General features: G+C 40.3%; 2 protein-coding genes and 35 non-coding genes across 37 annotated transcripts; 2 read left to right on the top strand and 35 right to left on the bottom strand.

Moving 5' to 3' along the window:
- Window positions 1-167: 167 nt before the first annotated feature.
- Window positions 168-240, bottom strand: TRNAR-GCG (transfer RNA arginine (anticodon GCG)). Its single transcript has one exon. It is a non-coding gene; the product is annotated as a tRNA-Arg (tRNA).
- A 412-nt stretch (window positions 241-652) lies between these two features.
- Window positions 653-725, bottom strand: TRNAR-UCG (transfer RNA arginine (anticodon UCG)). Its single transcript has one exon. It is a non-coding gene; the product is annotated as a tRNA-Arg (tRNA).
- Window positions 726-811: 86 nt separating this feature from the next.
- TRNAR-UCG (transfer RNA arginine (anticodon UCG)) lies at window positions 812-884 on the bottom strand. The gene has a single exon. It is a non-coding gene; the product is annotated as a tRNA-Arg (tRNA).
- An 86-nt stretch (window positions 885-970) lies between these two features.
- On the bottom strand, window positions 971-1,043 carry TRNAR-ACG (transfer RNA arginine (anticodon ACG)). The gene has a single exon. It is a non-coding gene; the product is annotated as a tRNA-Arg (tRNA).
- Window positions 1,044-1,133: 90 nt separating this feature from the next.
- Window positions 1,134-1,206, bottom strand: TRNAR-UCG (transfer RNA arginine (anticodon UCG)). The gene has a single exon. It is a non-coding gene; the product is annotated as a tRNA-Arg (tRNA).
- An 86-nt stretch (window positions 1,207-1,292) lies between these two features.
- Window positions 1,293-1,365, bottom strand: TRNAR-UCG (transfer RNA arginine (anticodon UCG)). The gene has a single exon. It is a non-coding gene; the product is annotated as a tRNA-Arg (tRNA).
- Window positions 1,366-1,774: 409 nt separating this feature from the next.
- TRNAR-UCG (transfer RNA arginine (anticodon UCG)) lies at window positions 1,775-1,847 on the bottom strand. The gene has a single exon. It is a non-coding gene; the product is annotated as a tRNA-Arg (tRNA).
- An 86-nt stretch (window positions 1,848-1,933) lies between these two features.
- On the bottom strand, window positions 1,934-2,006 carry TRNAR-ACG (transfer RNA arginine (anticodon ACG)). The gene has a single exon. It is a non-coding gene; the product is annotated as a tRNA-Arg (tRNA).
- Window positions 2,007-2,097: 91 nt separating this feature from the next.
- TRNAR-GCG (transfer RNA arginine (anticodon GCG)) lies at window positions 2,098-2,170 on the bottom strand. Its single transcript has one exon. It is a non-coding gene; the product is annotated as a tRNA-Arg (tRNA).
- Window positions 2,171-2,256: 86 nt separating this feature from the next.
- TRNAR-UCG (transfer RNA arginine (anticodon UCG)) lies at window positions 2,257-2,329 on the bottom strand. The gene has a single exon. It is a non-coding gene; the product is annotated as a tRNA-Arg (tRNA).
- Window positions 2,330-2,415: 86 nt separating this feature from the next.
- On the bottom strand, window positions 2,416-2,488 carry TRNAR-ACG (transfer RNA arginine (anticodon ACG)). The gene has a single exon. It is a non-coding gene; the product is annotated as a tRNA-Arg (tRNA).
- A 91-nt stretch (window positions 2,489-2,579) lies between these two features.
- TRNAR-ACG (transfer RNA arginine (anticodon ACG)) lies at window positions 2,580-2,652 on the bottom strand. Its single transcript has one exon. It is a non-coding gene; the product is annotated as a tRNA-Arg (tRNA).
- A 91-nt stretch (window positions 2,653-2,743) lies between these two features.
- TRNAR-UCG (transfer RNA arginine (anticodon UCG)) lies at window positions 2,744-2,816 on the bottom strand. The gene has a single exon. It is a non-coding gene; the product is annotated as a tRNA-Arg (tRNA).
- Window positions 2,817-2,902: 86 nt separating this feature from the next.
- Window positions 2,903-2,975, bottom strand: TRNAR-ACG (transfer RNA arginine (anticodon ACG)). Its single transcript has one exon. It is a non-coding gene; the product is annotated as a tRNA-Arg (tRNA).
- A 91-nt stretch (window positions 2,976-3,066) lies between these two features.
- On the bottom strand, window positions 3,067-3,139 carry TRNAR-ACG (transfer RNA arginine (anticodon ACG)). The gene has a single exon. It is a non-coding gene; the product is annotated as a tRNA-Arg (tRNA).
- A 901-nt stretch (window positions 3,140-4,040) lies between these two features.
- On the bottom strand, window positions 4,041-4,113 carry TRNAR-UCG (transfer RNA arginine (anticodon UCG)). The gene has a single exon. It is a non-coding gene; the product is annotated as a tRNA-Arg (tRNA).
- Window positions 4,114-4,199: 86 nt separating this feature from the next.
- TRNAR-UCG (transfer RNA arginine (anticodon UCG)) lies at window positions 4,200-4,272 on the bottom strand. The gene has a single exon. It is a non-coding gene; the product is annotated as a tRNA-Arg (tRNA).
- A 729-nt stretch (window positions 4,273-5,001) lies between these two features.
- TRNAR-ACG (transfer RNA arginine (anticodon ACG)) lies at window positions 5,002-5,074 on the bottom strand. The gene has a single exon. It is a non-coding gene; the product is annotated as a tRNA-Arg (tRNA).
- Window positions 5,075-5,649: 575 nt separating this feature from the next.
- On the bottom strand, window positions 5,650-5,722 carry TRNAR-UCG (transfer RNA arginine (anticodon UCG)). The gene has a single exon. It is a non-coding gene; the product is annotated as a tRNA-Arg (tRNA).
- Window positions 5,723-6,188: 466 nt separating this feature from the next.
- Window positions 6,189-9,590, top strand: LOC149630167 (uncharacterized). Its single transcript, XM_089851311.1, has one exon. The coding sequence runs from the start codon at window positions 6,189-6,191 to the stop codon at window positions 9,588-9,590; it is 3,402 nt and encodes a 1,133-aa protein (XP_089707437.1).
- Window positions 9,591-9,659: 69 nt separating this feature from the next.
- LOC149630166 (uncharacterized) lies at window positions 9,660-11,498 on the top strand. Its single transcript, XM_089851310.1, has one exon. The coding sequence runs from the start codon at window positions 9,660-9,662 to the stop codon at window positions 11,496-11,498; it is 1,839 nt and encodes a 612-aa protein (XP_089707436.1).
- Window positions 11,499-11,845: 347 nt separating this feature from the next.
- Window positions 11,846-11,918, bottom strand: TRNAR-ACG (transfer RNA arginine (anticodon ACG)). Its single transcript has one exon. It is a non-coding gene; the product is annotated as a tRNA-Arg (tRNA).
- A 573-nt stretch (window positions 11,919-12,491) lies between these two features.
- Window positions 12,492-12,564, bottom strand: TRNAR-ACG (transfer RNA arginine (anticodon ACG)). Its single transcript has one exon. It is a non-coding gene; the product is annotated as a tRNA-Arg (tRNA).
- Window positions 12,565-13,303: 739 nt separating this feature from the next.
- On the bottom strand, window positions 13,304-13,376 carry TRNAR-ACG (transfer RNA arginine (anticodon ACG)). The gene has a single exon. It is a non-coding gene; the product is annotated as a tRNA-Arg (tRNA).
- A 738-nt stretch (window positions 13,377-14,114) lies between these two features.
- TRNAR-ACG (transfer RNA arginine (anticodon ACG)) lies at window positions 14,115-14,187 on the bottom strand. Its single transcript has one exon. It is a non-coding gene; the product is annotated as a tRNA-Arg (tRNA).
- Window positions 14,188-14,598: 411 nt separating this feature from the next.
- On the bottom strand, window positions 14,599-14,671 carry TRNAR-ACG (transfer RNA arginine (anticodon ACG)). Its single transcript has one exon. It is a non-coding gene; the product is annotated as a tRNA-Arg (tRNA).
- A 91-nt stretch (window positions 14,672-14,762) lies between these two features.
- On the bottom strand, window positions 14,763-14,835 carry TRNAR-UCG (transfer RNA arginine (anticodon UCG)). The gene has a single exon. It is a non-coding gene; the product is annotated as a tRNA-Arg (tRNA).
- A 731-nt stretch (window positions 14,836-15,566) lies between these two features.
- TRNAR-UCG (transfer RNA arginine (anticodon UCG)) lies at window positions 15,567-15,639 on the bottom strand. Its single transcript has one exon. It is a non-coding gene; the product is annotated as a tRNA-Arg (tRNA).
- Window positions 15,640-16,534: 895 nt separating this feature from the next.
- TRNAR-UCG (transfer RNA arginine (anticodon UCG)) lies at window positions 16,535-16,607 on the bottom strand. The gene has a single exon. It is a non-coding gene; the product is annotated as a tRNA-Arg (tRNA).
- An 86-nt stretch (window positions 16,608-16,693) lies between these two features.
- TRNAR-ACG (transfer RNA arginine (anticodon ACG)) lies at window positions 16,694-16,766 on the bottom strand. The gene has a single exon. It is a non-coding gene; the product is annotated as a tRNA-Arg (tRNA).
- Window positions 16,767-16,857: 91 nt separating this feature from the next.
- TRNAR-UCG (transfer RNA arginine (anticodon UCG)) lies at window positions 16,858-16,930 on the bottom strand. Its single transcript has one exon. It is a non-coding gene; the product is annotated as a tRNA-Arg (tRNA).
- A 91-nt stretch (window positions 16,931-17,021) lies between these two features.
- On the bottom strand, window positions 17,022-17,094 carry TRNAR-UCG (transfer RNA arginine (anticodon UCG)). Its single transcript has one exon. It is a non-coding gene; the product is annotated as a tRNA-Arg (tRNA).
- A 250-nt stretch (window positions 17,095-17,344) lies between these two features.
- Window positions 17,345-17,417, bottom strand: TRNAR-UCG (transfer RNA arginine (anticodon UCG)). The gene has a single exon. It is a non-coding gene; the product is annotated as a tRNA-Arg (tRNA).
- Window positions 17,418-17,503: 86 nt separating this feature from the next.
- TRNAR-UCG (transfer RNA arginine (anticodon UCG)) lies at window positions 17,504-17,576 on the bottom strand. Its single transcript has one exon. It is a non-coding gene; the product is annotated as a tRNA-Arg (tRNA).
- An 86-nt stretch (window positions 17,577-17,662) lies between these two features.
- Window positions 17,663-17,735, bottom strand: TRNAR-UCG (transfer RNA arginine (anticodon UCG)). Its single transcript has one exon. It is a non-coding gene; the product is annotated as a tRNA-Arg (tRNA).
- An 86-nt stretch (window positions 17,736-17,821) lies between these two features.
- On the bottom strand, window positions 17,822-17,894 carry TRNAR-ACG (transfer RNA arginine (anticodon ACG)). The gene has a single exon. It is a non-coding gene; the product is annotated as a tRNA-Arg (tRNA).
- A 414-nt stretch (window positions 17,895-18,308) lies between these two features.
- Window positions 18,309-18,381, bottom strand: TRNAR-UCG (transfer RNA arginine (anticodon UCG)). The gene has a single exon. It is a non-coding gene; the product is annotated as a tRNA-Arg (tRNA).
- Between the last annotated feature and the right edge of the window lie 473 nt (window positions 18,382-18,854).

Genomic DNA, 18,854 nt, shown 5'->3' with positions numbered 1-18,854 from the left:
TACCGAGCTCGCCAGGACTCGAACCTGGAATTTTTTGCTCCGTAGGCAGACGCGTTATCCATTGCGCCACAAGCCCGTTAGCTGTTTATCTATATGCTATTGAAGCATTACAATATTTTAAATTTCCCTTCCGTTATACTCTAATTATCATCTTTAAATGTTAATACCGAGCTCGCCAGGACTCGAACCTGGAATCTTCTGCTCCGCAGGCAGACGCGTAGTCCATTGCGCGACAAGCCCGTTAGAGGTCGATCAAAATGCTATTGAGGCATTGCAATATTATAAATTTCTCCTACGTTGTACTCTAATAATCATCTTTAAATGTTTATTCCGAGATTGCCAAGACTCTAACCTGGAACCGTCTGCTTCGAAGCCAGACGCTTTATCCATTACGCTACAAGCTCTTGCTCCGTATTATAAACAACTTTTCCAAACACTGTATTTATGCATTTTTTATGACGCATAAAGAGCTTTTACTAAAACAAACACCGAGCTTGCCAAAACTCGAACCTGGAATCTTCTGCTCCGTAGGCAGACGCGTTATCCATTGCGCCACAAGCCCGTTAGCTGTTTATCTAGATGCTATTGAAGCATTGCAACATTATAAATTTCCCTTCCGTTATACTCAATTATCATCTTTAAATATTAATAACGAGCTCGCCAGGACTCGAACCTGGAATCTTCTGCTTCGAAGGCAGACGCATTATCCATTACGCTACAAGCCCTTGCTTTCTACTATAAAAAACTTTTCCAAACATTGTATTTATGCATTTTTTATGACGCATAAAAGATATTTCACTAAAACAAACACCGAGCTCGCCAGGACTCGAACCTGGAATCTTCCGCTTCGAAGGCAGACGCGTTATCCATTACGCTACAAGCCCTTGCTCTCTAATATAAAAAACTTTTCCAAACATTGTATTTATGCATTTTTAATGACGCATAAAAGATCTTTTACTAAAACAAACACCGAGGTTGCCAGGACTCGAACCTGGAATCTTCTGCTCCGTAGGCAGACGCGTTATCCATTGCGCCACAAGCCCGTTAGCTGTTTATCTAGATGCTATTGAAGCATTGCAACATTATAAATTTCCCTTCCGTTACACTCAATTATCATCTTTAAATATTAATACCGAGCTCGCCAGGACTCGAACCTGGAATCTTCTGCTTCGAAGGCAGACGCATTATCCATTACGCTACAAGCCCTTGCTTTCTACTATAAAAAACTTTTCCAAACATTGTATTTATGCACTTTTTATGACGAATAAAAGATTTTTCACTAAAACAAACACCGAGCTCGCCAGGACTCGAACCTCGAATCTTCTGCTTCGAAGGCAGACGCGTTATCCATTACGCTACAAGCCCTTGCTCTCTAATATAAAAAACTTTTCCAAACATTGTATTTATGCATTTTTAATGACGCATAAAAGATCTTTTACTAAAACAAACACCGAGGTTGCCAGGACTCGAACCTGAAATCTTCTGCTTCGAAGGCAGACGCGTTATCCATAACGCTACAAGCCCTTGCTCTCTAATATAAAAAACTTTTCCAAACATTGTATTTATGCATTTTTAATGACGCATAAAAGATCTTTTACTAAAACAAACACCGATCTTGCCAGAACTCGAACCTGGAATCTTCTGCTCCGTAGGCAGACGCGTTATCCATTGCGCCACATGCCCGTTAGCTGTTTATCTATATGCTATTGAAGCATTACAATATTTTAAATTTCCCTTACGTTATACTCTAATTATCATCTTTAAATGTTAATACCGAGCTCGCCAGGACTCGAACCTGGAATCTTCTGCTTCGAAGGCAACCGCGTTATCCATTACGCTACAAGCCCTTGCTCTCTAATATAAAAAACTTTTCCAAACATTGTATTTATGCATTTTTAATGACGCATAAAAGATCTTTCACTAAAACAAACACCGAGCTTGCCAGGACTCGAACCTGGAATTTTCCGCTCCGTAGGCAGACGCGTTATCCATTGCGCCACAAGCCCGTTAGCTGTTTATCTAGATGCTATTGAAGCATCGCAATATTATAAATTTCCCTTCCGTTATACTCTAATTATCATCTTTAAATGTTAATCCCGAGCCCGCCAGGACTCGAACCTGGAATCTTCTGCTCCGCAGGCAGACGCGTAATCCATTACGCTACAAGCCCTGGCTTTCTACTATAAAAAACTTTTCCAAACATTGTATTTATGCATTTTTTATGACGCATAAAAGATCTTTCACTAAAACAAACACCGAGCTTGTCAGGACTCGAACCTGGAATCTTCTGCTTCGAAGGCAGACGCGTTATCCATTACGCTACAAGCCCTTGTTCTCTAATATAAAAAACTTTTCCAAACATTGTATTTATGCATTTTTAATGACGCATAAAAGATCTTTCACTAAAACAAACACCGAGCTTGCCAGGACTCGAACCTGGAATCTTCTGCTCCGTAGGCAGACGCGTTGTCCATTGCGCCACAAGCCCGTTAGCTGTTTATCTAGATGCTATTGAAGCATTGCATTATTATAAATTTCCCTTCCGTTATACTCTAATTATCATCTTTAAATGTTAGTACCGAGCTCGCCAGGACTCGAACCTGGAATTTTCTGCTCCGTAGGCAGACGCGTTATCCATTGCGCCACAAGCCCGTTAGCTGTTTACCTAGATGCTATTGAAGCAGTGCAATATTATAAATTTCCCTTCCGTTATACTCTAATTATCATCTTTAAATGTTAATACCGAGCCCGCCAGGACTCGAACCTGGAATCTTCTGCTTCGAAGGCAGACGCGTTATCCATTACGCTACAAGCCCTTGCTCTCTAACATATAAAACTTTTCCAAACATTGTATTTATGCATGTTTAATGACGCATAAAAGATCTTTTACTAAAACAAAGACCGAGCTTGCCAGGACTCGAACCTGGAATCTTCTGCTCCGTAGGCAGACGCGTTATCCATTGCGCCACAAGCCCGTTAGCTGTTTATCTAGATGCTATTGAAGCATTGCAATATTATAAATTTCCCTTCCGTTATACTCCAATTATCATCTTTAAATGTTAATACCGAGCTCGCCAGGACTCGAACCTGGAATTTTCTGCTCCGTAGGCAGACGCGTTATCCATTGCGCCACAAGCCCGTTAGCTGTTTACCTAGATGCTATTGAAGCATTGCAATATTATAAATTTCCCTTCCGTTACACTCAATTATCATCTTTAAATATTAATACCGAGCTCGCCAGGACTCGAACCTGGAATCTTCTGCTCCGTTGCAGACGCGTAATCCATTGCGCGACAAGCCCGTTAGAGGTCGATCAATATGCTATTGAGGCATTGCAATATTTTAAATTTCTCCTACGTTGTACTCTAATAATCATCTTTAAATGTTTATTCCGAGATTGCCAAGACTCGAACCTGGAACCTTCTGCTTCGAAGCCAGACGCTTTATCCATTACGCTACAAGCTCTTGCTCCGTATGATAAACAACTTTTCCAAACATTGTATTTATGCATTTTTTTGACGCATAAAGATCTTTCACTAAAATAAAGACCGAGCTTTCCAGGACTTGAACCTGAAATCTTCTGCTCCGTAGGCAGACGCGTTATCCATTGCACCACAAGCCCGTTAGCTGTTTATCTAGATGCTATTGAAGCATTGCAATATTATAAATTTCCCTTCCGTTATACTCTAATTATCATCTTTAAATGTTAATACCGAGCTCGCCAGGACTCGAACCTGGAATTTTCGGCTCCGTAGGCAGACGCGTTATCCATTGCGCCACAAGCGCGTTAGCTGTTTATCTATATGCTATTGAAGCATTGCAATATTATAAATTTCCCTTCCGTTATACTCTAATTATCATCTTTAAATGTTAATACCGATCTCACCAGGACTCGAACCTGGAATTTTCTGATCCGTAGGCAGACGCGTTATCCATTGCGCCACAAGCCCGTTAGCTGTTTATCTAGATGCTATTGAAGCATTGCAACTTTATAAATTTCCCTTCCGTTACACTCAATTATCATCTTTAAATATTAATACCGAGCTCGCCAGGACTCGAACCTGGAATCTTCTGCTTCGAAGGCAGACGCATTATCCATTACGCTACAAGCCCTTGCTTTCTACTATAAAAAACTTTTCCAAACATTGTATTTATGCACTTTTTATGACGCATAAAAGATTTTTCACTAAAACAAACACCGAGCTCGCCAGGACTCGAACCTGGAATCTTCTGCTTCGAAGGCAGACGCGTTATCCATTACGCTACAAGCCCTTGCTCTCTAATATAAAAAACTTTTCCAAACATTGTATTTATGCATTTTTAATGACGCATAAAAGATCTTTTACTAAAACAAACACCGAGGTTGCCAGGACTCGAACCTGGAATCTTCTGCTTCGAAGGCAGACGCGTTATCCATAACGCTACAAGCCCTTGCTCTCTAATATAAAAAACTTTTCCAAACATTGTATTTATGCATTTTTAATGACGCATAAAAGATCTTTTACTAAAACAAACACCGATCTTGCCAGAACTCGAACCTGGAATCTTCTGCTCCGTTGCAGTCGCGTAATCCATTGCGCGACAAGCCCGTTAGAGGTCGATCAAAATGCTATTGAGGCATTGCCATATTATAAATTTCTCCTACGTTGTACTCTAATAATCATCTTTAAATGTTTATTCCGAGATTGCCAAGACACGAACCTGGAACCTTCTGCTTCGAAGCCAGACGCTTTATCCATTACGCTTCAAGCTCTTGCACCGTATTATAAACAACTTTTCCATACATTGTATTTAAGCATTTTTTATGACGCATAAAGATCTTTTACTAAAACAAACACCGAGCTTGCCAAAACTCGAACCTGGAATCTTCTGCTCCGTAGGCAGACGCGTTATCCATTGCGCCACAAGCCCGTTAGCTGTTTATCTAGATGCTATTGAAGCATTGCAACATTATAAATTTCCCTTCCGTTATACTCAATTTTCATCTTTAAATATTAATACCGAGCTCGCCAGGACTCGAACCTGGAATCTTCTGCTCCGTAGGCAGACGCGTTATCCATTGCGCCACAAGCCCGTTAGCTGTTTATCTATATGCTATTGAAGCATTGCAATATTATAAATTTCCCTTCCGTTATACTCTAATTATCATCTTTAAATGTTAATACCGAGCTCGCCAGGACTCGAACCTGGAATCTTCTGCTCCGTTGCAGTCGCGTAATCCATTGCGCGACAAGCCCGTTAGAGGTCGATCAAAATGCTATTGAGGCATTGCCATATTATAAATTTCTCCTACGTTGTACTCTAATAATCATCTTTAAATGTTTATTCCGAGATTGCCAAGACACGAACCTGGAACCTTCTGCTTCGAAGCCAGACGCTTTATCCATTACGCTTCAAGCTCTTGCTCCGTATTATAAACAACTTTTCCATACATTGTATTTAAGCATTTTTTATGACGCATAAAGATCTTTTACTAAAACAAACACCGAGCTTGCCAAAACTCGAACCTGGAATCTTCTGCTCCGTAGGCAGACGCGTTATCCATTGCGCCACAAGCCCGTTAGCTGTTTATCTAGATGCTATTGAAGCATTGCAACATTATAAATTTCCCTTCCGTTATAATCAATTTTCATCTTTAAATATTAATACCGAGCTCGCCAGGACTCGAACCTGGAATCTTCTGCTTCGAAGGCAGACGCGTTATCCATTACGCTACAAGCCCTTGCTTTTTACTATAAAAAACTTTTCCAAACATTGTATTTATGCATTTTTTATGACGCATAAAAGATCTTTCACTATGTAAAATATTGTTATAAAAAATAGATTAAAATTAGGTCAAAAAATAACTAGAATTGTTAGACTTTAATGCTTTAAACGTTATCTAAATCACGTGACTAAATTTATTTTTTGTTATCATTCAGAGTTGTAATCTAGGCATGTAATCGCGAAGGAGAATCAGTAGTAGTTGTTTGTTTTGTTTAGTAAATTCAACCTCATATTTTAAAACGCACTGTAAAGGAATGTCAATTTACAATAAATTAATCTGAACGTTTTTAAACTCTGACAATTAATTTCGTGAAATATTACATGGTGCCGAAACCCGGGACGTTTATCAGAAGGCTAGTCGCGTACAATTAACGGTCTAGTATCACGAATTTCTCGAAATTTATCAGATTGTAGTGTTTAAAATGGCGGAATCTGTTATCGCGGATTTAGAAAAAATTAAGAAGAAGCGGGCAGTGCAAAGGCGAATGGTGACAAAGTTGGTGAACAAAATAAATAAGTACATCGAAGACGAAAACGACTCATCGGATACCCTTGAGGATTTATCAGAACAACTTACGGCTAAAAGGTCCACGTTAAAGACAATGGATGACGAAATAGAAGACAAACTGTCTGATGACGAAGAATTACAAACAGAAATGGAGGCTTTCGAAGAATACACAGAAGGCATTATCAGCTGTATGACGAAAATTAAACGAACGCTAACACGGACAAGAAGGGGTAGATCAAGTCGAAGATTGAACAGCACGGCGAATGAAGAATCTATGCCAGAAGTCAACACTCGAAGGGAACCTAGTAGGGCGACTAGACTGCCACAGCTAGAACTTAAGAAATTTTATGGGGAAATGAACGATTGGATGAATTTTTGGCCTCAATTTGAAGTAGCTGTACATAGAGACAAGTCCTTAACACCAGTGGACAAGTTCGTATATCTAAAATCGTATCTGGGAGGTACAGCCTACAGTTCCGTGGCGGGTTTAAGCCTAAGCGATGAAAACTACGAAGAAGCCATTACTACGCTTACTAACCGGTTTGGTTGTAAAGAAGATATCCGGAATGCGCATACGAATCGCCTCCTCGAGATGGCACCAGTGAGAAGATCATCTGACATAAAAGCTCTCAGACAGTTATACGACAAATGCGAAATCGAAGTGAAAAGCTTACTTAATCTAGGAGAAGCCGAAGGGAAGTTTGGTGGAGTTATAGGAACTATTGTCTTGAAACTTATACCTCCAGATATCTCGCTGGAATATTGCCGACTTCGAAAAGACGCAGACGCTGATAGTGATGTAACTCGAATTTTGGACTTCATACGTCATGAAGTAGAAAGTAGAGAAAGGTGTCTCACTTACATCAAGCAAGAATACGAAGAACCACGGAAGCAATTTAAAGTGTCAGATGAAAGGCCAGTTAAAGCGAGATACAAGTCACAGCCAAATCATTCAGCTGCAGCTCTTAACTCGATATCACACCCTACTGATTCCTGCGTATTTTGCGACAAGGATTCCCATAAATCCGAAAAATGTAACAAGGTTGAAGACGTGGAGGCTCGAAAAACCATTCTGAAGAAGAAAGGCAGATGTTATTTCTGCGTCACTGGGCGTCATTTGGCGAGAAATTGTTATGTGAAACCAACATGCACGAAATGTCAAAGGAAACATCATCCTGCTGTTTGCGACACTGGTTCCAAAACCGAAGGTCAGAATAAAGAAACGTCAATAGTATCAGCTACAACGTTGACCGGAAGAAAGACAAGTACCATTCTTCTTCAAACAGCAGTCGCGAGACTCGAATACGGAAACGAAGAAAGGCTAGTACGAATACTGTTAGACGGAGGTAGCCAGAGAACGTTTATCAAAAGAAAGACTTCAGAAGAATTCGGATTTCCGGTCGTTGGAGAAGAACTGTTACAAATATACGCATTTGGAGGTGGAGCTCCTAAATCAATGAGATGTCGCAGAGTGAAGATTTCAATCACAAGCTTATTTAACGGCAAAACCATTAACATCGAAGCAGTAGAGTCAGATGAAATAACATCAGCGATGGTTGAAATTCCCGGCGAAAACGTAAGAAAAATTCTCGGATCCAAGTACTTGACACTCGCTGATCAAGTACCAAAAGACCAGATCTATCCGGGTGAAGTGGAAATCTTAATAGGATTGGAGTACTATTGGCAAATTGTGACCGGAGACATCAAGCGGCTCGATGAAAATTTGGTGGCTCTTGAAAGCGAATTGGGATGGCTTATTTATGGTCCAACCTCGGTCTTGAGCCTTCAAGCCAGTTCAGAACGCTCGTCTACCTTAATCTCCAAGGTCCTTGTAGAAGATGAAGAAGTTTCAAAGATTCTCCAGGCTCATTGGGAAATCGAATCATTGGGGATTCTAAACACTGGAACTCAACCAACCATTCACAATAATGAAGCATTACGGAAATTAGAGGAAGGCATTCGATTTGTTGACGGACGGTATGAAGTTCCGTGGCCTTGGAAAGATGAGCATGAAGAACTCACGAATAATTTCAACGGTGCAAAAAAGCGATTTCTGAGTTTGATAAGAAGATTTAAACAAGATCCGTTACTTCTGTCACACTACCAGGCCATAATGAAGGACTACCAGCTAAAAGGAATAATAGAACGAATTTCTCAAGAAGACAACGAACCGTCAAGAATGTTCTACTTACCTCACCAACCTGTAATCAAAGAAGATCGATTAACAACGAAGGTTAGAATTGTCTTCGATGGATCCGCTCATGACCTTGGAAGTCCATCCCTAAACGACTGCCTTCTGTCGGGACCGAACCTCAATCCTGACATATTGGATGTCCTTGTACGATTCAGAACCTACAAAGTAGCAATTATTTCCGACGTTGCGCAAGCCTTTTTACAAATATCGTTGAAGAAAGAAGACAGAAATTCAGTTCGCTTCCTGTGGTCAGATAACCCGACAGCGTCGACGGAAAATCTCAAGATAGACACGTATCGGTTCACAAGAATCGTATTTGGTACCACATCAAGCCCATTTGTACTTGCTGGAACAGTCCGAATCCACTTGAAGAAATATAAGGAACGATATGGCGAGACGTGTGAAAAGCTGAACAAAGATCTATATGTTGACGATCTGATATCCGGCGCTCACTGTGACGACGATGCATTTCGACACTCCAAGGAGGCAAAGGAGATTATGTCGGAAGCTGGAATGTATCTTAGAAAATGGCACACTAACTCCAGAATACTTGAAGATAAATGGAAGGAACAAGGTTGGCAAGAATCTAAGGAAGAACAAGTCTTATTCTCATCGCCTTGTGCACTTAAAGTACTGGGATTATCTTGGGACAAGATTAGCGACCATTTCATCTTTAACATTGAAGGACTTCTGGGATACTTATCATCGCTTCAAAACACGAAGAGATGTGTCCTTAGCGCTTCAGCTAGAATATTCGATCCATTGGGACTCATTACGCCATTTACCGTGACAATCAAGATTATTTTTCAATCCATCTGGGAGAAACAATGCACATGGGATGAAGAATTACCCGAAGAACTGACTCAACAATGGAAATCTTGGTGTAAAGAATTGTCAAAATTAAGCGAATTAAGAATACCACGAAACTACCTGCCATCAGAAATCCAATATCTTGAATCTTCGCTGCAATTACATTGTTTTACGGATGCGAGCACAAGGGCATACGGAGCTTGCATATATCTAAGAAGCATATCTAAGGATGGTCAAATATATGTCAGGCTTATAGGCTCTAAATCTAGAGTGGCGCCAATCAAACCAGTAACAATCCCAAGGCTAGAGTAACCGGGTGCCCTAATTGGAGCAAGACTTTCCAACCGACTGAAACTAAACTTCAATGACAAGAATCCTACGATGTACCTTTGGAGCGACTCTGCCATAACCATACATTGGATCAAAGGTCAAGCTACCCGTTGGAAACCTTTCGTCAGTAACAGAGTAATTGAAATACAAAAGTTGACCGACAAATCGTCCTGGAATCATTGCAAGGGAGTGGATAATCCTGCAGATTATCTTAGCAGAGGACAAAGCGCTGAAGTCTTAATATTAAATGAAATTTGGTGGAATGGTCCTATTTGGCTGAAACAACCGGAAGCTCAATGGCCGAAGAATAAACCCTCAGAAGATGAAAACGAAGTACTTCATGAGCTGCGAGTCAATCAAGACGCCCTTTCACTAAATGTTTGCAAGGTCGAAACTCGCCAGCCGTTGCTAAAATTGGACAAGTACAGTTCAATAAGGAAAATCAATAGAATAACTGCATGGATTCTTCGTTACATCTCTAACTTAAGAAGTCACAAAGAAGCTAGAAATCTCGAAGTTTTGAACGCCGAAGAACTTAAGCAAGCCGAAATTTACTGGATTAGACAGATTCAACGAGAAAGTTTCCCAGATGTTGTAAAATGCTTAAAGCTTAACGAAGTCTTGCCTAAAAATTCTTCATTGGTGAAATACAATCCATTTCTCGACGACGACCAAGTTATACGTATTGGCGGTCGATTACAACATTCCGAATTTTCATTTGGCCAAAAGCATCCCATTATTTTACCGGCGGGAAACCGATTTTCTGAACTGCAAATTGACCTGGCTCATGAACAAGTGATGCATCTAGGAACGACTTCAACATTAGCTCAAATTCGAGAACGATTCTGGATCATAAAAGCAAGACAACAGATCAAGAAACGACTTGGCCAATGCCTAATTTGTAAGAAACTTCGTGTAAAACCGGTCATAGAAGATACTGCGCCCTTACCAGCGGACAGAATACGGCAAGCTGAGCCATTTGAGGTCACCGGTCTCGATTTTGCCGGACCAATCTACACCAAGGATTCGAAGGAAAAGAGCAAATCTTACATAGCACTCTTTACTTGCGGTGTAACGAGAGCGCTCCATTTAGAATTGGTTTCTGACATGTCGACTAAATCGTTTCTTCTGTCATTCCGAAGATTCATTTCGAGGCGAGGCATGGTCAAGGTCATATACAGTGATAACGCAAAATCATTTAAAAGAGCGGATCGGGAGTTGGGATTGCTTTGGAAGCGAATAAAGAACGACGAGATCAAGGAATTCTTTGGCCAACAAGGAATCGTATGGAAATACATTATAGAGCGTGCTGCCTGGTGGGGCGGTTTTTACGAACGTTTAGTCCGTTCAACGAAATTCTGTCTTAAGAAGATTCTGGGTCGATCATACTTAAATTTCGAAGAAATAACCACTGTACTAACGGAAGTTGAAGCTATCTTGAACTCTCGTCCCATAACCTATATCAGTGAAGACGCTAGTGAAGAACCTTTAACGCCCGCACATTTTCTAATTGGTCGTCGAATACTATCACTACCTCCAGATAATAAGACAAATCTAACTATTGGCGAAAACAAGGATGAATTACGACGCAGATGGAGACACCAAGAAAAATTACTGTCTCAATTTTGGACGAGATGGCGAAAGGAGTACCTTCTTGAGTTAAAGTCAGCACACGAAATATCCGGACGAACATCAACTCATGTCATTCAACCTGGCGAGATGGCGTTGCTTAAAGAAGATAGTCTTCCCCGTCACATCTGGAAGTTGGTCAGAGTCGAAGAGGTGTACGAGGGCAGAGACGGGAAAATCCGATCTTGTTCAATCCGGCTGCCAAGCAGTGTTATCGTCAAACGTCCAATTAACCTAATATGTCCCCTCGAAATTGGTTAAAACTCAAGAAGATGGACTCGGAATCTCGCCATCGGTGGGGAGTGTAAAATATTGTTATAAAAAATAGATTAAAATTAGGTCAAAAAATAGCTAGAATTGTTAGACTTTAATGCTTTAAACGTTATCTAAATCACGTGACTAAATTTATTTTTTGTTATCATTCAGAGTTGTAATCTAGGCATGTAATCGCGAAGGAGAATCAGTAGTAGTTGTTTGTTTTGTTTAGTAAATTCAACCTCATATTTTAAAACGCACTGTAAAGGAATGTCAATTTACAATAAATTAATCTGAACGTTTTTAAACTCTGACAATTAATTTCGTGAAATATTACACACTAAAACAAACACCGAGGTTGCCAGGACTCGAACCTGGAATCTTCTGCTCCGTAGGCAGACGCGTTATCCATTGCGCCACAAGCCCGCTAGCTGTTTATCTAGATGCTATTGAAGCATTGCAATATTATAAATTTCCCTTCCGTTATACTCTAATTATCATCTTTAAATGTTAATAAAGAGCTCGCCAGGACTCGAACCTGGAATCTTCTGCTTCGCAGGCAGACGCGTTATCCATTACGCTGAAAGCCCTTGCTCTCTAATATAAAAAACTTTTCCAAACATTGTATTTATGCATTTTTAATGACGCATAAAAGATCGTTTACTAAAACAAACACCGAGGTTGCCAGGACTCGAACATGGAATCTTCTGCTCCGTAGGCAGACGCGTTATCCATTGCGCCACAAGCCCGTTAGCTGTTTATCTATATGCTATTGAAGCATTGCAATATTATAAATTTCCCTTCCGTTATACTCTAATTATCATCTTTAAATGTTAATAAAGAGCTCGCCAGGACTCGAACCTGGAATCTTCTGCTTCGCAGGCAGACGCGTTATCCATTACGCTGAAAGCCCTTGCTTTCTACTATTAAAATCTTTTCCAAACATTGTATTTATGCATTTTTTATGACGCATAAAAGATCTTTCACTAAAACAAACACCGAGCTTGCCAGGACTTGAACCTGGAATCTTCTGCTCCGTAGGCAGAGGCGTTATCCATTGCGCCACAAGCCCGTTAGCTGTTTATCTAGATGCTATTGAAGCATTGCAATATTATAAATTTCCCTTCCGTTATACTCTAATTATCATCTTTAAATGTTAATACCGAGCTCGCCAGGACTCGAACCTGGAATTTTCGGCTCCGTAGGCAGACGCGTTATCCATTGCGCCACAAGCGCGTTAGCTGTTTATCTATATGCTATTGAAGCATTGCAATATTATAAATTTCCCTTCCGTTATACTCTAATTATCATCTTTAAATGTTAATACCGAGCTCGCCAGGACTCGAACCTGGAATCTTCTGCTCCGTTGCAGTCGCGTAATCCATTGCGCGACAAGCCCGTTAGAGGTCGATCAAAATGCTATTGAGGCATTGCCATATTATAAATTTCTCCTACGTTGTACTCTAATAATCATCTTTAAATGTTTATTCCGAGATTGCCAAGACACGAACCTGGAACCTTCTGCTTCGAAGCCAGACGCTTTATCCATTACGCTTCAAGCTCTTGCTCCGTATTATAAACAACTTTTCCATACATTGTATTTAAGCATTTTTTATGACGCATAAAGATCTTTTACTAAAACAAACACCGAGCTTGCCAAAACTCGAACCTGGAATCTTCTGCTCCGTAGGCAGACGCGTTATCCATTGCGCCACAAGCCCGTTAGCTGTTTATCTAGATGCTATTGAAGCATTGCAACATTATAAATTTCCCTTCCGTTATACTCAATTTTCATCTTTAAATATTAATACCGAGCTCGCCAGGACTCGAACCTGGAATCTTCTGCTCCGTAGGCAGACGCGTTATCCATTGCGCCACAAGCCCGTTAGCTGTTTATCTATATGCTATTGAAGCATTGCAATATTATAAATTTCCCTTCCGTTATACTCTAATTATCATCTTTAAATGTTAATACCGAGCTCGCCAGGACTCGAACCTGGAATCTTCTGCTCCGTTGCAGTCGCGTAATCCATTGCGCGACAAGCCCGTTAGAGGTCGATCAAAATGCTATTGAGGCATTGCCATATTATAAATTTCTCCTACGTTGTACTCTAATAATCATCTTTAAATGTTTATTCCGAGATTGCCAAGACACGAACCTGGAACCTTCTGCTCCGTTGCAGTCGCGTAATCCATTGCGCGACAAGCCCGTTAGAGGTCGATCAAAATGCTATTGAGGCATTGCCATATTATAAATTTCTCCTACGTTGTACTCTAATAATCATCTTTAAATGTTTATTCCGAGATTGCCAAGACACGAACCTGGAACCTTCTGCTTCGAAGCCAGACGCTTTATCCATTACGCTTCAAGCTCTTGCTCCTTATTATAAACAACTTTTCCATACATTGTATTTAAGCATTTTTTATGACGCATAAAGATCTTTTACTAAAACAAACACCGAGCTTGCCAAAACTCGAACCTGGAATCTTCTGCTCCGTAGGCAGACGCGTTATCCATTGCGCCACAAGCCCGTTAGCTGTTTATCTAGATGCTATTGAAGCATTGCAACATTATAAATTTCCCTTCCGTTATACTCAATTTTCATCTTTAAATATTAATACCGAGGTTGCCAGGACTCGAACCTGGAATCTTCTGCTCCGTAGGCAGACGCGTTATCCATTGCGCCACAAGCCCGTTAGCTGTTTATCTAGATGCTATTGAAGCATTGCAACATTATAAATTTCCCTTCCGTTATACTCAATTTTCATCTTTAAATATTAATACCGAGATTGCCAAGACACGAACCTGGAACCTTCTGCTTCGAAGCCAGACGCTTTATCCATTACGCTTCAAGCTCTTGCTCCTTATTATAAACAACTTTTCCATACATTGTATTTAAGCATTTTTTATGACGCATAAAGATCTTTTACTAAAACAAACACCGAGCTTGCCAAAACTCGAACCTGGAATCTTCTGCTCCGTAGGCAGACGCGTTATCCATTGCGCCACAAGCCCGTTAGCTGTTTATCTAGATGCTATTGAAGCATTGCAACATTATAAATTTCCCTTCCGTTATACTCAATTTTCATCTTTAAATATTAATACCGAGGTTGCCAGGACTCGAACCTGGAATCTTCTGCTCCGTAGGCAGACGCGTTATCCATTGCGCCACAAGCCCGCTAGCTGTTTATCTAGATGCTATTGAAGCATTGCAATATTATAAATTTCCCTTCCGTTATACTCTAATTATCATCTTTAAATGTTAATACCGAGCTCGCCAGGACTCGAACCTGGAATCTTCTGCTTCGAAGGCAGACGCATTATCCATTACGCTACAAGCCCTTGCTTTCTACTATAAAAAACTTTTCCAAACATTGTATTTATGCATTTTTTATGACGCATAAAAGATCTTTCACTAAAACAAACACCGAGGTTGCCAGGACTCGAACATGGAATCTTCTGCTCCGTAGGCAGACGCGTTATCCATTGCGCCACAAGCCCGTTAGCTGTTTATCTAGATGCTATTGAAGCATTGCAATATTATAAATTTCCCTTCCGTTATACTCTAATTATCATCTTTAAATACAATACCGAGCACGACAGGACTCGAACCTGGAATCTTCTGCTCCGCAGGCAGACGAGTAATCCATTACGCTACAAGCCCTTGCTTTCTACTATAAAAAACTTTTCCAAACATTGTATTTATGCATTTTTTATGACGCATAAAAGATCTTTCACTAAAACAAACACCGAGCTCGCCAGTACTCGAACCTGGAATCTTCTGCTTCGAAGGCAGACGCGTTATCCATTATGCTACAAGCCCTTGCTCTCTAATATAAAAAACTTTTCCAAACATTGTATTTATGCATTTTTAATGACGCATAAAAGATCGTTTACTAAAACAAACACCGAGGTTGCCAGGACTCGAACATGGAATCTTCTGCTCCGTAGGCAGACGCGTTATCCATTGCGCCACAAGCCCGTTAGCTGTTTATCTATATGCTATTGAAGCATTGCAATATTATAAATTTCCCTTCCGTTATACTCTAATTATCATCTTTAAATGTTAATACCGAGCTCGCCAAGACTCGAACCTGGAATCTTCTGCTTCGAAGGCAGACGCGTTATCCATTACGCTACAAGCCCTTGCTTTCTACTATAAAAAACTTTTCCAAACATTGTATTTATGCATTTTTTATGACGCATAAAAGATCTTTCACTAAAACAAACACCGAGGTTGCCAGGACTCGAACATGGAATCTTCTGCTCCGTAGGCAGACGCGTTATCCATTGCGCCACAAGCCCGTTTGCTGTTCATCTATATGCTATTGAAGCATTGCAATATTATAAATTTCCCTTCCGTTATACTCTAAGTATCATCTTTAAATGTTAATACCGAGCTCGCCAAGACTCGAACCTGGAATCTTCGTCTTCGAAGGCAGACGCGTTACCCATTACGCTACAAGCCCTTGCTCTCTAATATAAAAAACTTTTCCAAACATTGTATTTATGCATTTTTAATGACGCATAAAAGATCGTTTACTAAAACAAACACCGAGGTTGCCAGGACTCGAACATGGAATCTTCTGCTCCGTAGGCAGACGCGTTATCCATTGCGCCACAAGCCCGTTAGCTGTTTATCTAGATGCTATTGAAGCATTGCAATATTATAAATTTCCCTTCCGTTATACTCTAATTATCATCTTTAAGTACAATACCGAGCTCGACAGGACTCGAACCTGGAATCTTCTGCTCCGCAGGCAGACGAGTAATCCATTACGCTACAAGCCCGTTAGAGGTCGATCAAAATGCTATTGAGGCATTGCAATATTATAAATTTCTCCTACGTTGTACTCTAATAATCATCTTTAAATGTTTATTCCGAGCTTGCCAAAACTCGAACCTGGAATCTTCTACTTCGAAGACAGACGCGTTATCCATTACGCTAAAAGCCCTTGCTTTCTACTATAAAAAACTTTTCCAAACATTGTATTTATGCATTTTTTATGACGCATAAAAGATCTTTCACTAAAACAAACACCGAGCTTGCCAGGACTCGAACCTGGAATCTTCTGCTACGAAGGCAGACGCGTTATCCATTACGCTACAAGCCCTTGCTCTATAATATAAAAAACTTTTCCAAACATTGTATTTATGCATTTTTAATGACGCATAAAAGATCTTTTACTAAAACAAACACCGAGGTTGCCAGGACTCGAACCTGGAATCTTCTGCTCCGTAGGCAGACGCGTTATCCATTGCGCCACAAGCCCGTTAGCTGTTTATCTAGATGCTATTGAAGCATTGCAATATTATAAATTTCCCTTCCGTTATACTCTAATTATCATCTTTAAATGTTAATACCGAGCTCGCCAAGACTCGAACCTGGAATCTTCTGCTTCGAAGGCAGACGCGTTATCCATTGCGCCACAAGCCCGTTAGCTGTTTTTCTAGATGCTATTGAAGCATTGCAATATTATAAATTTCCCTTCCGTTATACTCTAATTATCATCTTTAAATGTTAATACCGAGCTCGCCAGGACTCGAACCTGGAATCTTCTGCTTCGAAGGCAGACGCATTATCCATTACGCTACAAGCCCTTGCTTTCTACTATAAAAAACTTTTCCAAACATTGTATTTATGCATTTTTAATGACGCATAAAAGATCGTTTACTAAAACAAACACCGAGATTGCCAGGACTCGAACATGGAATCTTCTGCTCCGTAGGCAGACGCGTTATCCATTGCGCCACAAGCCCGTTAGCTGTTTATCTATATGCTATTGAAGCATTGCAATATTATAAATTTCCCTTCCGTTATACTCTAATTATCATCTTTAAATGTTAATACCGAGCTCGCCAAGACTCGAACCTGGAATCTTCTGCTTCGAAGGCAGACGCGTTATCCATTACGCTACAAGCCCTTGCTTTCTACTTTAAAAAAATTTTCCAAACATTGTATTTATGCATTTTTTATGACGCAAAAAAGATCTTTCACTAAAACAAACACCGAGCTCGCCAGGACTCGAACCTGGAATCTTCTTCTTCGAAGGCAGACGCGTTATCCATTACGCTACAAGCCCTTCCTTTCTACTATAAAAAACTTTTCCAAACATTGTATTTATGCATTTTTTATGACGCATAAAAGATCTTTCACTAAAACAAACACCGAGCTTGCCAGGACTCGAACCTGGAATCTTCTGCTTCGAAGGCAGACGCGTTATCCATTACGCTACAAGCCCTTGTTTTCTAATATAAAAAACTTTTCCAAACATTGTATTTTTGCATTTTTAATGACGCATAAAAGATCTTTTACTAAAACAAACACCGAGGTTGCCAGGACTCGAACCTGGAATCTTCTGCTCCGTAGGCAGACGCGTTATCCATTGCGCCACAAGCCCGCTAGCTGTTCATCTAGATGCTATTGAAGCATTGCAATATTATAAATTTCCCTTCCGTTATACTCTAATTATCATCTTTAAATGTTAATACCAAGCTCGCCAGGACTCGAACCTGGAATTTTCTGCTCCGTAGGCAGACGCGTTATCCATTGCGCCACAAGCCCGTCAGCTGTTTATCTATATGCTATTGAAGCATTGCAATATTATAAATTTCCCTTCCGTTATACTCTAATTATCATCTTTAAATGTTAATACCGAGCTCGTCAAGACTCGAACCTGGAATCTTCTGCTTCGAAGACAGACGCGTTATCCATTACGCTACAAGCCCTTGCTTTCTACTATAAAAAACTTTTCCAAACATTGTATTTATGCATTTTTTATGACGCAAAAAAGATCTTTCACTAAAACAAACACCGAGCTCGCCAGGACTCGAACCTGGAATCTTCTGCTTCGAAGCCAGACGCGTTATCCATTACGCTACAAGCCCTTGCTCTCTAATATAAAAAACTTTTCCAAACATTGTATTTGTGCATTTTTAATGACGCATAAAAGATCGTTTACTAGAACAAACATCGACGTTGCCAGGACTCGAACATGGAATCTTCTGCTCCGTAGGCAGACGCGTTATCCATTGCGCCACAAGCCCGTTAGCTGTTTATCTAGATGCTATTGAAGCATTGCAATATTATAAATTATCCTTCCGTTATACTCTAATTATCATCTTTAAATGTTAATAACAAGCTCGCCAGGACTCGAACCTGGAATTTTCTGCTCCGTAGGCAGACGCGTTATCCATTGCGCCACAAGCCCGTTAGCTGTTTATCTATATGCTATTGAAGCATTGCAATATTATAAATTTCCCTTCCGTTATACTCTGATTATCATCTTTAAATGTTAATACCTAGCTCGCTAAGACTCGAACCTGGAATCTTCTGCTTCGAAGCCAGACGCGTTATCCAT

This window comes from Phalangium opilio, unplaced genomic scaffold (genome assembly GCF_054372755.1).
Source record: "Phalangium opilio isolate 3A_F unplaced genomic scaffold, DU_Popi_V2 ptg000103l_1, whole genome shotgun sequence".
NCBI classification, from domain to species: Eukaryota; Metazoa; Arthropoda; class Arachnida; order Opiliones; family Phalangiidae; genus Phalangium; species Phalangium opilio.
Note: the sequence above shows the minus strand (reverse complement) of the source record. Positions and strands in the feature narration are given on the sequence as shown.